At 40.1% G+C, this 13,643-nt stretch overlaps 2 protein-coding genes across 4 annotated transcripts in view; both read right to left on the reverse strand.

Moving 5' to 3' along the window:
- The window catches only part of dennd2b (DENN domain containing 2B), an 87,716-nt gene extending 78,546 nt beyond the window's left edge, over positions 1-9,170 (reverse strand). The window contains exon 1 of one of the 3 annotated variants that reach the window (XM_045708823.1): positions 8,911-9,170. The gene's annotated coding sequence lies outside the window, so the exon portion shown is untranslated. Of the gene's footprint in view, positions 1-3,025; positions 3,197-8,910 lie in introns of those variants that run through there. The other 2 variants (XM_045708822.1, XM_045708825.1) reach the window with 2 other exon arrangements.
- A 339-nt stretch (positions 9,171-9,509) lies between these two features.
- Positions 9,510-13,478, reverse strand: LOC106587541 (transmembrane protein 9B). The gene is made up of 5 exons (XM_014176023.2): positions 12,806-13,478; positions 12,365-12,456; positions 11,884-11,992; positions 11,076-11,207; positions 9,510-10,812 (listed from the first exon to the last, which is right to left on the reverse strand). Exons 1-5 carry the CDS (start codon positions 13,031-13,033, stop codon positions 10,657-10,659), a joined length of 717 nt encoding a protein of 238 aa, XP_014031498.1. The 5' UTR covers positions 13,034-13,478; the 3' UTR covers positions 9,510-10,656.
- Positions 13,479-13,643: the final 165 nt, after the last annotated feature.

Raw genomic sequence — 13,643 nt, forward strand, 5'->3', positions numbered from 1 at the left:
TGCGTCGGCTCCAGTATCTCAGAAATGGCCTGCCTCCTGGTCTTTTCACGCATGACAGTGTCTAGGGGTTACCGAGAATGGTGCAACAAACCAAAAACATCCAGTCAGCGGCAGTCCTGTGGGCGATAACAACTTGTTGATGAGAGGTCGAAGGGGAATGGCAAGAATCGTGCAAGCTAACAGGCACGCTACAAACGGGCAAATAACGGCGCAGTACAACAGTGGTGTGCTGAACGGCTTCTCGGAATGAACAACTCGTCAGTCCTTGTCACGGATGGGCTATTGCAGCAGACGACCACACCAGGTCCCACTCCTATCAGCTAAAAACAAGAAGAAGTGGCTCCAGTGGGCACGCCATCACCAACACTGGACAACTGAGGAGTGGAAAAACATTGTCTGGTCCGACGAATCCTGGTTCCTGTTGTGTCATGCTGATGGCAGAGTCAGGATTTGGCGTAAGCAGCATGAGTCCATGACCCCATCCTGCCTGGTGCCAACAGTACAGGCTGGTGGTGGTGGTGTAATGGTGTGGTGAATGTTTTCCTGACACACGTTAGGGCCCTTCATATCAATGGTTCTATGCCCTGAAGAATTCCGGCTGTTCTGGAGGCAAAGGGGGTCCGACCCAGAACTAGATACCTAATAAACTGACCACTGAGTGTATATCCTATGTAAAAGATAGATGGATTACAGAAATGTGTAAGGTGAGCTATCAAAGGAGAAGCAGAGAAAATACATTTGAATATCATTCCTTTTAAGGCACCTTTGCATGATCAAAACAGGAAGATATAATGTATAGTAAAGAAAATGGTATGTAATCCAGGGTGAGCTAGTGACTACACGTCAAGGTGGAGCCTGAATGCCAGCCTCCCAGCACTTACTTCTGGTCACAGGCAGTTTACCTTACCAATAGCCTTTACATGGCAAGTGAGCCTGAAAGAATGCCATGCCCAAACCATTTTGAATATGCCTTGGACAGGTTTAAGAATACCTATGAAAGGTTGTGCAAACACTCAGTATTTGTAATGCCAAACTCCAAAGAGAGAATGGGATTGGTGATATTTGAAAAGGGACAGCATTCCCCATCTGCTTGAACAGAGGGAGTAGATTGCACTACACCCAAAAGTAAATCAAAGGTCTCCGTGATTCAAAACAAAAACAGGAAGTGACAGCCTACTGTACAGGATCTTAGTTGCAAAGGCTGGGTGGTGAGCAGAAAGGATAACACAGAATACCTGTGAATCAGTGTCAATACTAAACTTTGTTATAGTACTACTGATATTAATTACTGCATTGTTGGGAAAAAGCTTGCAAGAAAATACTTTTCACTGTACTTGTGCACTTGACAATAAAAATGTTAAACTTGAATCACTCCATAATGTGTATTGTGCGACAATTTATGCCAAGTTATGAGCTAAGCTTAGCCACATGACTACCTAGGATCCATACACTGGTTGAACTACCATGCTTCCATTCCAAAACCATAGATGGCCCTATGTCTTGCCATCTTTATTCTTGCTATGGGCCTAAAATGCAAATGGCTGAGATGAAATGGAGTAGAAAAGGGAGGACCGGGAGGAAGATGCGGCACATTGAAGGCACTGCATAAAAGCGATGCACCATTAACCTTTAACAAGGCTAAGAAAAAAAAAAACATAACTTTTGACACTTGTGGGGCAGACTTGTGGCTGGATTATCCACTGCTGCATGTATAGCCTAGACCCAGTCAAATGATGAGGTTTAACTGTGACATCCAATACAGTCATTCTCTGTGGGCTATATTCCACTAAAATCCTGTTCACAGTGTATCACATGGTTTCCCCATGAATCTTAAACCACTGAGGGATCAACACAGATCTACAACTCATCATCAAGGTTGGCAAGCTGACATTGAATTCCAACAGCTTCAACAGGATAGTGATCATTATATGGCTTATAGGCTAATAGTATGCCCAGTATGCCATTTAGATGCCAGTAAATAAAATGGTGAAAAGGCACCCTAAAGCTGTGTGGCTGCACTAGACATTGGGTTTCTATTATGGGTGATGTGTGGACACTGGGCATAGCAGCATACATATAGCCTACCAGTCTTACCCAATAACTGGGTGTGTGTATGATATCATACACATTGTCTGACAATGCCAGCCTAAAAGGCATCTGGTGACATCCCACCCTCGCCCCTGTTATGCAAGCCCTGGCCAGAGAACAGAGGGGCCTCCCAATCTTGCTGCTGACAATCCAGTCCAGTGAGAAGGAAAGGTCATTGTTAGATATGCACAATAGACAGTCTGTTCGTGAAAAGTTCAAGAAAAAGAGCTTGCAGCTGCAGGGTCTGCCTAGTTGCAGTGATAGTGATAGCAGGAGGTACCCCTGGGGGGGAAAAAGATCTGGCTAAACTTCATCTAACAGAGAGATGCCCCTCAGAGAGAAACAATAGAATCCACATTAGAGGACATAATAGGCTATGTATGATTGTGGATATTCTCACTCAACAGCATTAGTAAATCTGAGGCGGATGCAATCTCAGAACGTTTGTAGCTAAATTATCCGTAGCTCTCAAGAACCCAAGGAGGCCCAAGGGAGTTTACAGTTGACCCTCTTTTGAATTGAATAAATTATCTCGTGCTCCACAATGTAAACTTTAGTTTGGCATAATTTATTTAGCCTCAACTCACTCAGTCCGATTTAATTTAATTGTTTTGTCATTCACATTATCAACTTGAAAGAGCCTAAATGGGGATGTAACGCTAACAACAAGAATAGCGTTACATCCCCAAAACTGTTCTGTTACCAAATACGGTAAAATCACAAAAATCCCTTCAGCGAAATATTTATTGTAGGCTATACTTTAGGTTTGTCAATTGATACAGTCGCATATAACCACGAGATGAATTTGCGCTTTCTGAACTCTGTCTGTACGGCATTCGGATACTTTTGCTGCAACTAGCTAGATCCTCGTTAACCCTTTATAAACTATCCCCAATAATGTAAAAAAAATAAAAATTCAAATGGCGACCGGCTTTACCTCAGAGTAGCGCCTCATTTCCACAGCCATTTTTCCCCAAAAAAATGCCAGCAAATATCAATCCCGTTAGATAAATTGTAGCAAAAAAATAAAACGTTTCGTTTTGCCGGATAGCTGCAGCTTTCCCACTGAACTACGAGTCATGTCTTTCCAACCAAATCCCTCCCACTTTGAGACCTCTGGAGAGGCGAGGGCTGGACTAGTTTCCATGGAGATGGGTTGTTTGCCCCCCACTTCAATGGATCTGGCACCTTTCCTCTATCCCACACATAAGCTTGCTGCAGTTCTTTGTCTATTAAACAGTATATTGCATAGGAATGACCAAGAGAGTCAGATAGGCTCTGGAATTATCCTCAGGACATCATTATCATGTGGTCCACATTCCATTTGTATCTTTTTGACACTCTCTTCCTAGCCTTCTAACAGCATATAAAGAGAGTGACAGTTGGGAGTGCACATGACAACACTAGAGTGCTCTCAAATACACACATGCCAGAGGGGTAAGAAAGTCTTGGAGTTGGAAACTAAAGTCAACAAGTGACTATTACAACATATAAAGTGGACAGCATGATGAGCCAGTACAGTATATTCCCACATTTGGAGAGAGAGATTTATTCATCAATAACAGCTACGAGAGAACACTATGTTTAGTTCTGGAATGAATAACTACTCAACTCAGCGTGGATATTCTCTCAGGGAAACAATTAGAGAAGATTTCTGTGTAATTGTATGCGTTTGGTGTATCCAACTATTTATAACACAAACTAGCAAAATCACAATGTAACAAGAACATAATTAATAGGCCTACACACACGTTTCAACTACAGAATTGTACTCAGAGATGCAGAATGAATCCGCTATTCATCCAGGAGATAGATAAGATGTCAAAACACATCTCAGAAGATAAAGTCAAGGTTGAACCTTTAAAGGCCTGTGTCAATTAGTGAAATGGTGAAATGATGAACAGCCTCAAGGGCTTGATGATGAGGCTATCTCCAGAGAGAAGAGTTTGTCAAAGACATCATTTCAGGTCAAACTGAATGACGAACACACAGCTAATGAGTTGGAAGACAGTTGCCATGATTAGTCCCAACAGTCATACATATCTTTAAAATTAGGAGTATAGACTGTTACCAATTAACATAATACTTAACAAAAAACAAGTTAACAAAATACTTATTTTACAAAACTATTAACAAGATCCATTAAATGTTTTTGTTGACATTATATGTAATTATACTAGGACATTATACTGGTTGGAGACATATCCCAAAGTAATAATTCAGATATTCAAAACAGTGAACACATGTAAACCCCTATGAGGACAGTTACCAGAATCCATGTACATATTAGCAGATGTGATTCCTTGTTGTTGGACTGCAGTGTGGATCCTGTCGCTCTCTGGTTGGTTTTATATAAGAGGGCTCTAGACAGGCTTAAACCTCATGCTCTGCTCTCCCAACATTAAGCCTCCCAGAGCACACATGCATGTTGAGAAACAACACTGCAGTCTGAGTCCAGACTAAACAATACCCAAGGGGAGGATGCCTGCTGTGAAGATCACCATATCCAAAGTTGTGTCTGTTTTTCGCTTTCTTAAGTGTAGGTTACCTCCAAGCAAAACAGCCTTTTTAACAATCATTGTTGTAATTGTTAAGAGATTTTCGTTCTTTGACATCAAAGAAAAATTTGGTCGGTAAACAATATGTGTATGGTCCGTAAACAATATGTGCCCTACCTTTACGCTACTGATTTCTGGAACATTTTCGATGCACTTAAGAAAAACCTGAAAAAATACAAACAAGCCACAAGTATTGGAAACATGCATGAGTCAACACACGAGTCCACTCAACCTTGCTCTGGTTAAGGGAACAGCTATTGGGCCACAGCAGAATTTGAAAAAGAAGTGAACATTTCTATCTAAAACAATTGGCACAAAGTCTACAATCAAGAATCAATGTCCCCTTTCACAGGAAAGGATGCAGAAGACTGAAAATGGTAATTATAAAGCCTGTCTTTCATATTTACTCTATAATGCAATGCCTAATCATCACAAACAAATGTCAGTTTACAGCTTACCCATAAACCAATTCTCTCATCAAACCCTCTGAGCATCGGCAGTAGAAACATAGATGGGGGAGAGATCAAATCTAAAGCCATCCACTGGGCACAGACATCAGTTCAATAACTAGTTTTGATTTACATTTGGTTGAGTTGTCAACTAATGTGAATTCTGCGTGAAATCAACAAAACATGGCACCATATCATTAGATTTAGGTAAAAGTTGGGTAAAAAATAGATGAAATTCCCTTACATTGATACATTTTTTCAAATCCAAATTTTGTTGAAATTATGTGGAAACAACGTTGATTCAAAATGGGGAGTCGATCTACCTGTAGAATAATTCTATTCATGACAGGTAGATCGACTCCCCATTTTGAATCAACGTTGTTTCCACATAATTTCAACAAAAGTTGCAGTAAAACACCACAGTTCTACCAAGTCTCCAACTACAGTATGTATCATATATTTTACTCACAGTGTGCATTTTTGAGAGAAATCATATTTTTGTGTGTATGGAACATTTCTGGGATCTTTTATATCAGCTCATGAAACATGGGACCAACACTTTACATGTTGTGTTTATATTTTTGTTCAGTGCAGTTGTCTCTCAAACATGTCAAAGTATAAAGAGTACTGAGTGGACGCTGACAGCTTTGTGCTTCAGATTAGCAGAGGTACTAGTGTTGTTTCATACTGGGAACCCTGGCTCCAGTAGCATGGATGCACAACGAAGAACAACCTCCTGGAATCCACTGTGGTGTCGAGAAGTCTTGTCTTCAAGGTTTCTTCTGTACAATGTAAGCAATACATTACGCTGCTTCTCTGTGAGTGTAACATGAGAAAATCAAATACAGTCCAAACCTAAATAAGCACTACTTAAAGAGAGACTGTTATTGTTTGTATAGTGCAACCTTTTTCAATCCGAGGTCTCAGGAATTTGTCCACACAGTTTTGATGGCATAAATCTGTTTTAAAATCATTTCCCTGAGGTCTACAAGTCTCCACCTTTTACACCTGCTAAAGCCATTCAGGCAAAGGGAAAAAACATACGACCAGGCCAGTGTTTTTTGGACCCGTTACAGGTCCAATGTACCTTGCGTAGGATCCATCGGTCATGTTCAGTGAACCCACAAAAGCCTCAGAAATTTGACAGTAACCCTCTCCAGTACACTGTTGAGCTTTCACCACACCCTTACCACAAAATATTCCTGTGAGAGCCTCTCCTCCGGCATCTGGAGATTTTAAATAGCCAAGGGCCAGTGGGTCAAGGGAGCTATGGAAATGAGGATGGGCCAGTCGCATACGAAAGCCTCCAAGCAGCCTAACAGCATAGGGTCTGATTGAATCGCAAGTCTAAACTGCTTCTGTTTTAACATAAAGATGTTTTTTTAGGAACAACATATTCAATTTCAAGACAGGTCATGAGGCACCCTTTAAACTCCAGCAGTCGAGTCCTCTCATGTTGATGATGTCTATCCAATACTACTGCCCTAAGGCCTACAGCAATGAAGAGAGAGATGGCAAGACTCACACTATAAATACTTCCTCTCCACCTAAAGTACCAATTTGCATCAAAATAATCTTCAGGGCCTGTAGAGTTTTCAGTGGTTCATCTAGTATCATAATGTAATCGTATCCATCTTATTTTATCCCTTAAAACATCATAGGGCAATAATATGATTCGATCTAATTCTGTTGCTGAGAAATATCTCAAAATGGACAAAAAGCTGAACTTTTTGTTGTCACAAGGAAAGCTACTAGAGGCATGTAAGCTATTCTGTGTGTGTGAGTGTTTGTTATGCATACTTGTAATAGGTGCTACAGCCTCAGGCATCACTATGGCCCCTTTTGACTGTTCTCTTCATATGGAGTCCATTTGGAATCTGTGACCCATGGAGAATGCTGTTACCAAAGGCTGCCATGAGACTTTTAAAAGATCTGCCACTGCTGTCCCCGTGTACAAATAATACACATCTCCACAGATCTAAAGTCACTACCGCACATGGGATTTCATTTTTATTTTTAATAAACACCCGCCTATGTTTTGCAGCACTGTTGGAATTGGGCAAACACTTTAGGACATGATCCTGTGCCATATTTGTTATCAGGGAGGAAATTGGCAGCCTCCAGTCACATTAGCCTTCATCCTGATTAGTTCAATGTGTTAATGGTATTATAGCTGTCAGCCTCACATACTGAAAGTAGAGGAATGTCCTGCACATTGTCTTAATTCTTGCTCCAGATGCTTTCTTAAAGGCACAGTGCAGTCAACATTTTGTTAAATCTGTGTTTTGTATCATATTGTATAACAGCTGTTGAAACTAATACTGCAAAAGTGTGAAAACATTTGATCAGTGTTATTTCCTGATAATTGGTGGTTGAAAATACAATCTACACAGGACCTTCTAATCAGCCTGTTTGCATGGGAGAGAGTTTTGGCTTGCCTGGTGTCATCACCAGGTGGTAAATTGCTTAATAGTCCAATAACAAAGAGAGTTCCAAACCTCTCTGCCAATAACAGCTAGTTTTAAGTTTTCCCCTCCCCACTCAGACCACTCCCAGACAGTCCAAGCAAAATTCTAGCTCGATAATTTTTTGGCTAATAACTATTTTTGCCCATTTTAATGGAAAAATATTACAGTAAGGTACTTAATTGTTACTCGGAAATTATTTGATACTGATATAAAAACGGCTCCATTGGGCCTTTAAGAATTACAGGATAAACACATGCATGGAAGTAGTTATTCTCCCTTATGAAAGAGATTTCTATTCTGAGAATGTGCCCTTCCTTAACCACAGTATTTACTCAAGAGATGTCTAATAATTCATATTCTAAACATCGGAAATCATTGTACTGTTATAGACAGGAATAAATCATACCAAACAGCCCATCATCAATTTCAAGCACAGGGAGCAACTGCTCTGCAAGGACCTATACACTCTATTATCTTGCATTTCAGTGGCATTGAAAGGTTTTTCCAGACAGCAGCCATAATGTTAGTCTGACCATGGTCAGGCAGACCTCGGGAAGGTTCTGACTGAAGCTTCTCCTGCAGGGATGCAGCCTCTATGAGCCTTGAAACGATTCCCACTGTCTGACACTGAGGCACTGAATAGGGGATTGAGGAGACAGACCCTCTCCGTCTGTCATTGACCAAAGAGGGACAGATAAGAGCCTGGCCCTTAAAACACAGGATGGGTCCTATTAAAAGAAAGTACCTTGAAGTATTGTATTTGCTTTGACATGCAATAATTCAGTTTGAAAGAGTTTCAGGTGAAAGAGTAGTTCTAATACTTTTACTTTCTTCCAGAAGCCTGCATTCCCCCATGCATGAAGCAACATTTTAATACTTCAATAAAAGCATACTGCAAAAAAATAATAATAACAAATTCACCCAAATCCTCCCATATTGACTGATATTTAAAAAGGTAAGAATGGTACAAAAGATTCATATATTATTATTTCAGTTAAGATGCCAGATTGGGTACTTAGGGTAGTTCCTATAAAAGGCCTAAGGCGCCCCCTAGTTTATGTTCACAGTACAGCACTTGATTTTGAGGTTACTGTATTGAATAAAACAATTGTGGGGAAACTGTTGTTGGTCGTAGGTTATTAATTCAAACCAGCAAGTCACTCTCATAAACAATCTCAACCTTTTTGTGGCAATTTCTTATGATTTTCTGCATTATTGCCCACGCAAGTTTCATAAAACAGAAAATGCAAGAATCAGTTTCATAAAACAGTTAATGCATTATATTAAGTTAAAACTACAATATATGGGTTTACTTTATGAACAAATTAAAAGGAAAACGCTCCTTACCTTATCCTTTATGCACTTATTGGAGTATTTTTCAACAATCCATTCTTTGACAACGTAAATGTAGCTCTCTTGCCGAGTATCCTTAAATCTGAATTTTCTGCACCGAGTGTAGCCTACTTTTTTTCTGGATAACGGACTGCATGCATACAAAAAAATAAAAGGGGAGAGAACAGGAAACGATGACGGCAGCTCTGCAAAAGTCATTGAAAAGTAAATAAATGATCACTATTGTCTTGTATGATATCAACATACTGTAATTAGAGATCAATTTTATTTGCAAACGTATCCTGTAATTTTACTCCGTGTTCTATTGTTCAATGGTGAACTTGCGAAATAGACTGATTATTTTCGTTCAGATTTAGTTTCCTCTGGGCTATATTATGAATGATGGATTTTTAATGCATTAATACAATTTAAATCCATTGGTTATTGAAATGTCTCATCAGTTGTAGCATTGCTGTTTACCGCCCTATGCATAGCAAAGCCCTATCCTAAACCCCGAAGGTATAGTATGCCTGCCATTTTCAGCGCCTATCAATGTCTGCATTAGTGCAATATGTTTTTGTGCGCCTATCAATGCAATGATCAATTTTGGCTAATGTATTTTACCCTTTATGTTGAAGCACGACTCCTGGAGGATGGTCCAGGAATTTGACATTGTCAGCATTAAACAAAAGCATTATAAATATTACAGGAATGTATTTCAAATGTGATGTTATCACAGATAAGATTTAACACTTTCATTAGGTCACCCAACAGTAGCATTTTCTACCCACTTTACAACCACCCAAGCTATCCCAAATGATCATTAGAAAATGTTCTACGTCAGTGTAAAAGACAGATGGTGGCCTCAATACTGTCTAACATAAGACAATGACAGATATTTAAAGTTTGAATAAAGGAGGATCTCATTAATGTGTGATTCATGTCAAATGTATCTAAATGGAGAGGAGTAGAAACTGAAAACAAAACAAGCAAGGTGCAGAGATGGTGTATATCTACTCTAGACAGTGACAGCTGAGGGCTCTGACTACAGTAACACACATATATTCAAAGGAGAGGACTAATGTTTACATTAAATGTACCATTGGATGATAGGTTAACAGTCAAAATGTCTCCCAAATGCTATATTATACTTAGCCTTACAGGAGAACATGATACAGGAGTGTTCACAACACAGTCAACACACAATGAAATGCATACGTCTGTACATCAACTGTTGTTTAGGGTAAAAGGTTGTAAATAAGTTTATACATCACTTCTTAAAAAAACATGCTTTTTGACAAGAGACTGATGTTACACATTTCTACTGTTTCCAACTCATTCCCATCTTCTGTAGTTTAGGTAGCAGATGTTACATTTATTGTAGACGTTTTCATTAGTTTGAGTGATTCATTTTGGTATGATTTTTTGTTTTTTCTGTAACATCTAACTTTCTATTAGTATTATTAAATCAGAAAGTATAAAAAGTAATACAGACACTAGCATTATCTTAAGCCAAAGGTCTCAGATGCAACACCCCACTTCAACCTACTGATGTAGAGACCCTTTATGATCACCTCCTGAATACATAGAGCTATATGATCACATTTCAGGAAATACAGGTCCAGTTGAGGAACAAAACACAAATAAGGATGAAGCTCGGAAGTTGGGGAAAGAATCAGACAAAAAAAAAAAAAGGAGGGAACACCCAGTCACAGTAACATTTTTTGCTTCACCCAGGGTTTTTGTTTCCTGGGGATGGGTTTAGCTAAGCACCACGTGGCGGTCAAACACAGACTTCCTCTGTTCCTGGACCTGCCTCCGCCAGCGCTGCTGAGCGTGCTCCACTTTGTTCAGCATGTTGGGGCGAGAGGCCGAACGAGACAATACGTTGTGGGCGTTGGCGAAAGGCTGCTGGTCCTGAACCCAAAGAGAGATCGACATTACAGTGAGGAGGACAGTGAAATTGTGACAAGCTAGAGTTGACCTTTTTTTAGAAACATTCCCAAACAATTATCTACGAGCTATTCATCAAATCAGAAATCTGAAATCACCACCACATACATTGCCCCAACAAGTCACACAATACGAGATCCACAATCAAACAAAAATGTCACGGCTACAACAACTGCTTTGACTTAAAGGCCACCACTATAGTTGAGATGGGCAACATGCACACATACCCCGACATCATCATCATTCTGAAGCTGTGAGTGTCCAAAGAGCCTCCTCTTTAGCATGGGCTCCAGCAGGGTCAGGTACACCATGTAGAGGAACAGCAGGCCCAGGATGGACAGGTAGATTATGATAGTCACCTGGAACACAGTGGACCCAAATCAAATTAACATTTTATTTGTCATGTGTGCCAAATACAACAGGTAGACCTCACCGTGAAATGCTTACTTACAAGCACTTAACCAACAATGCAGTTCAAGAAATAGAGTTCATAAAATATTTACTAAATCAAATAGTAACATGTACATGACAATAACGAGACTATATACAGGGGGGCAATGTGCAGGGGGGCAGGTTAGTCGAGGTAATTTGTAAAATGACTACACATAGATAATAAACAGTGAGTAGCAGCAGTGGAAAAACAAAGGGTTGGGTCAATGTAAACAGTCCGGGTGGCCATTTGATTAGTTGTTCAGCAGTCAAACTCATTAACCCTTGGCTGCCTGCAACGCATTGACTCCATTTCAGCTCCACAATAATAGACAGAGTTGACTGGTTAGTAGCAGAGCACATGCGCAGATGCTATCCCACTTGGGCAATATCGTTGCGTGATATCCCATCCCGAAGTCTCCTGTGTGTCAGGAACGTTGAATAAAATTATATTTCAACCTAATTTGCCTGTTGTCCTTCTGCCGTTGGCAATTTAAGCAAAAATATCCACATGAAAGTATGAAGAATCATCTCTCTGCTTTACCACATGGCAGGATAGCAACGGCACATGTGCGGCTAACTGGTTGGTAGATTTCCCAGACTTACCTTGATAGTTCCAGAACTCCTCTCCTCATATTTGCATTCACAACGCAGACAGTACGCCTCCACATCCTTTCCATCAACTGGCATTGGCTCCACAACATGAAGGCAGTTACTGAAAACAAATATACAATTAAATCAAAATATGTCTTTGAAAACACAGTGAGGTTGAAGTCTGTAACAGTTCTCCCAATATGATTTGAGATCATTCATATGACAGTGTAAAATTACAGTTAGCCTAATCCATCAGACAACCCATACATTCACCACACCTCAGACAGTGGTCACATTCCACTGCGTGCATCAACCAAATGGTTGCATGCCACATCATAGACTGTCATCGATTGACAGATTGTTATAACATATGGTGTGGTTAGCTGATAGGTAAAATACCCATCCAGGCGTTGTAAGATCTGGAAACGTCTAAGCAGTGGAACGCGACCGGAATGTAATCATATTTAAATGACACCATGACAACACAACATACCAATCCTTTAGAGATACATTTTGTTTGTAGATCTGTCCATCGATGTCTCTGTACGGTGGGCAGGTACATTTACACCGGATATCCTCTGAATTCTATGGGAAAAGGAGGGGGAAATGTTCAGCCTGTGATATCAGAGAACATTTAATGCCATAAATGGTGATATAACTAGCTACCTGCCTTCTAAAATAAGCTTACACAGCCAGTGGAATAATCACATTTACTGTAACTGTACAGAGCAGGTTACCAGCTAGCTAGTTAGCTAACTTATCCATTGACTGTCGTCACAAGAAAGGACATACTAGCCTGATCCATATTTGGCTGGCTAGCTAGCTAACTACAGTAACTAGCCAGCTGACTCAACACCTAGCATTAAACAATGTCAATATAAATTGTTTTTATGTATTTCAAGCAGATGACAGTCATGTGAACAACAGACCCTACCTTCGCATCCGTCGTCTGTGTTGACATCAATAACAAACCAACAAGAGAGAGTAGCTTGAAGGCAACGCTCGACATCATTTTTCTATGTTGAAGTACCAGAATACACGCTACTAAGAAACTGGAGAAACGATATACCGAAATCAGATACACGTTTTTTTTAACTGACAACAATTCCTCTGCTAGCATCAAACATTTCCTTCGACTGATCAGCTGACAACTGCATGACATCTCTTCCTGTGCGCGTAAATAGTATTCCCCAGGTAAACAGCTTGTCGGAACAAAAACATATAGCAATGATGGCCTTTCTGTGAGGGTCCTTGCTATCCTGAATCCTTGGGACGTACATACCCCTCTTAGATTATCTCATAGAACAAAGCGTATAAAATCTCCTAAACCTGTGTTTTCAACATACCTTATTTTTTGTCGTTTATCCAAAAACCATACGACAAACCATAGCGGAGTTAGAGCCTACAAAAAGACGCCATTACTATTTATCTTTATAAAGTTAACATTTTAAAAGGTTACGGCAGATAGCCAGGGAGTCATGTAGCCTAGTGGTTAGAGCGCTGGACTAGCAACCGAAAGATTGCAAGATCGAATGTCCCAGCTGACAAGGTAAACGTCTGTCGCCCTGAACCTGCCCTAACCTTTTAAAATGTTAACTTTATAAAGATAAATAGTAATGGCGTCTTTGTGTAGGCTCTAACTCCGCCATGGTTCGTCGTATGGTTTTTGGATAAACGCCGAAAAATAAGGTCTGTTATACAAGGCAGTTAACCCACTGTTCCTAGGCCGTCATTGAAAATAAGAATTTGTTCTTTACTGACTTGCCTAGTTA

This window comes from Salmo salar, chromosome ssa26 (genome assembly GCF_905237065.1).
Source record: "Salmo salar chromosome ssa26, Ssal_v3.1, whole genome shotgun sequence".
Lineage (NCBI taxonomy): Eukaryota > Metazoa > Chordata > Actinopteri > Salmoniformes > Salmonidae > Salmo > Salmo salar.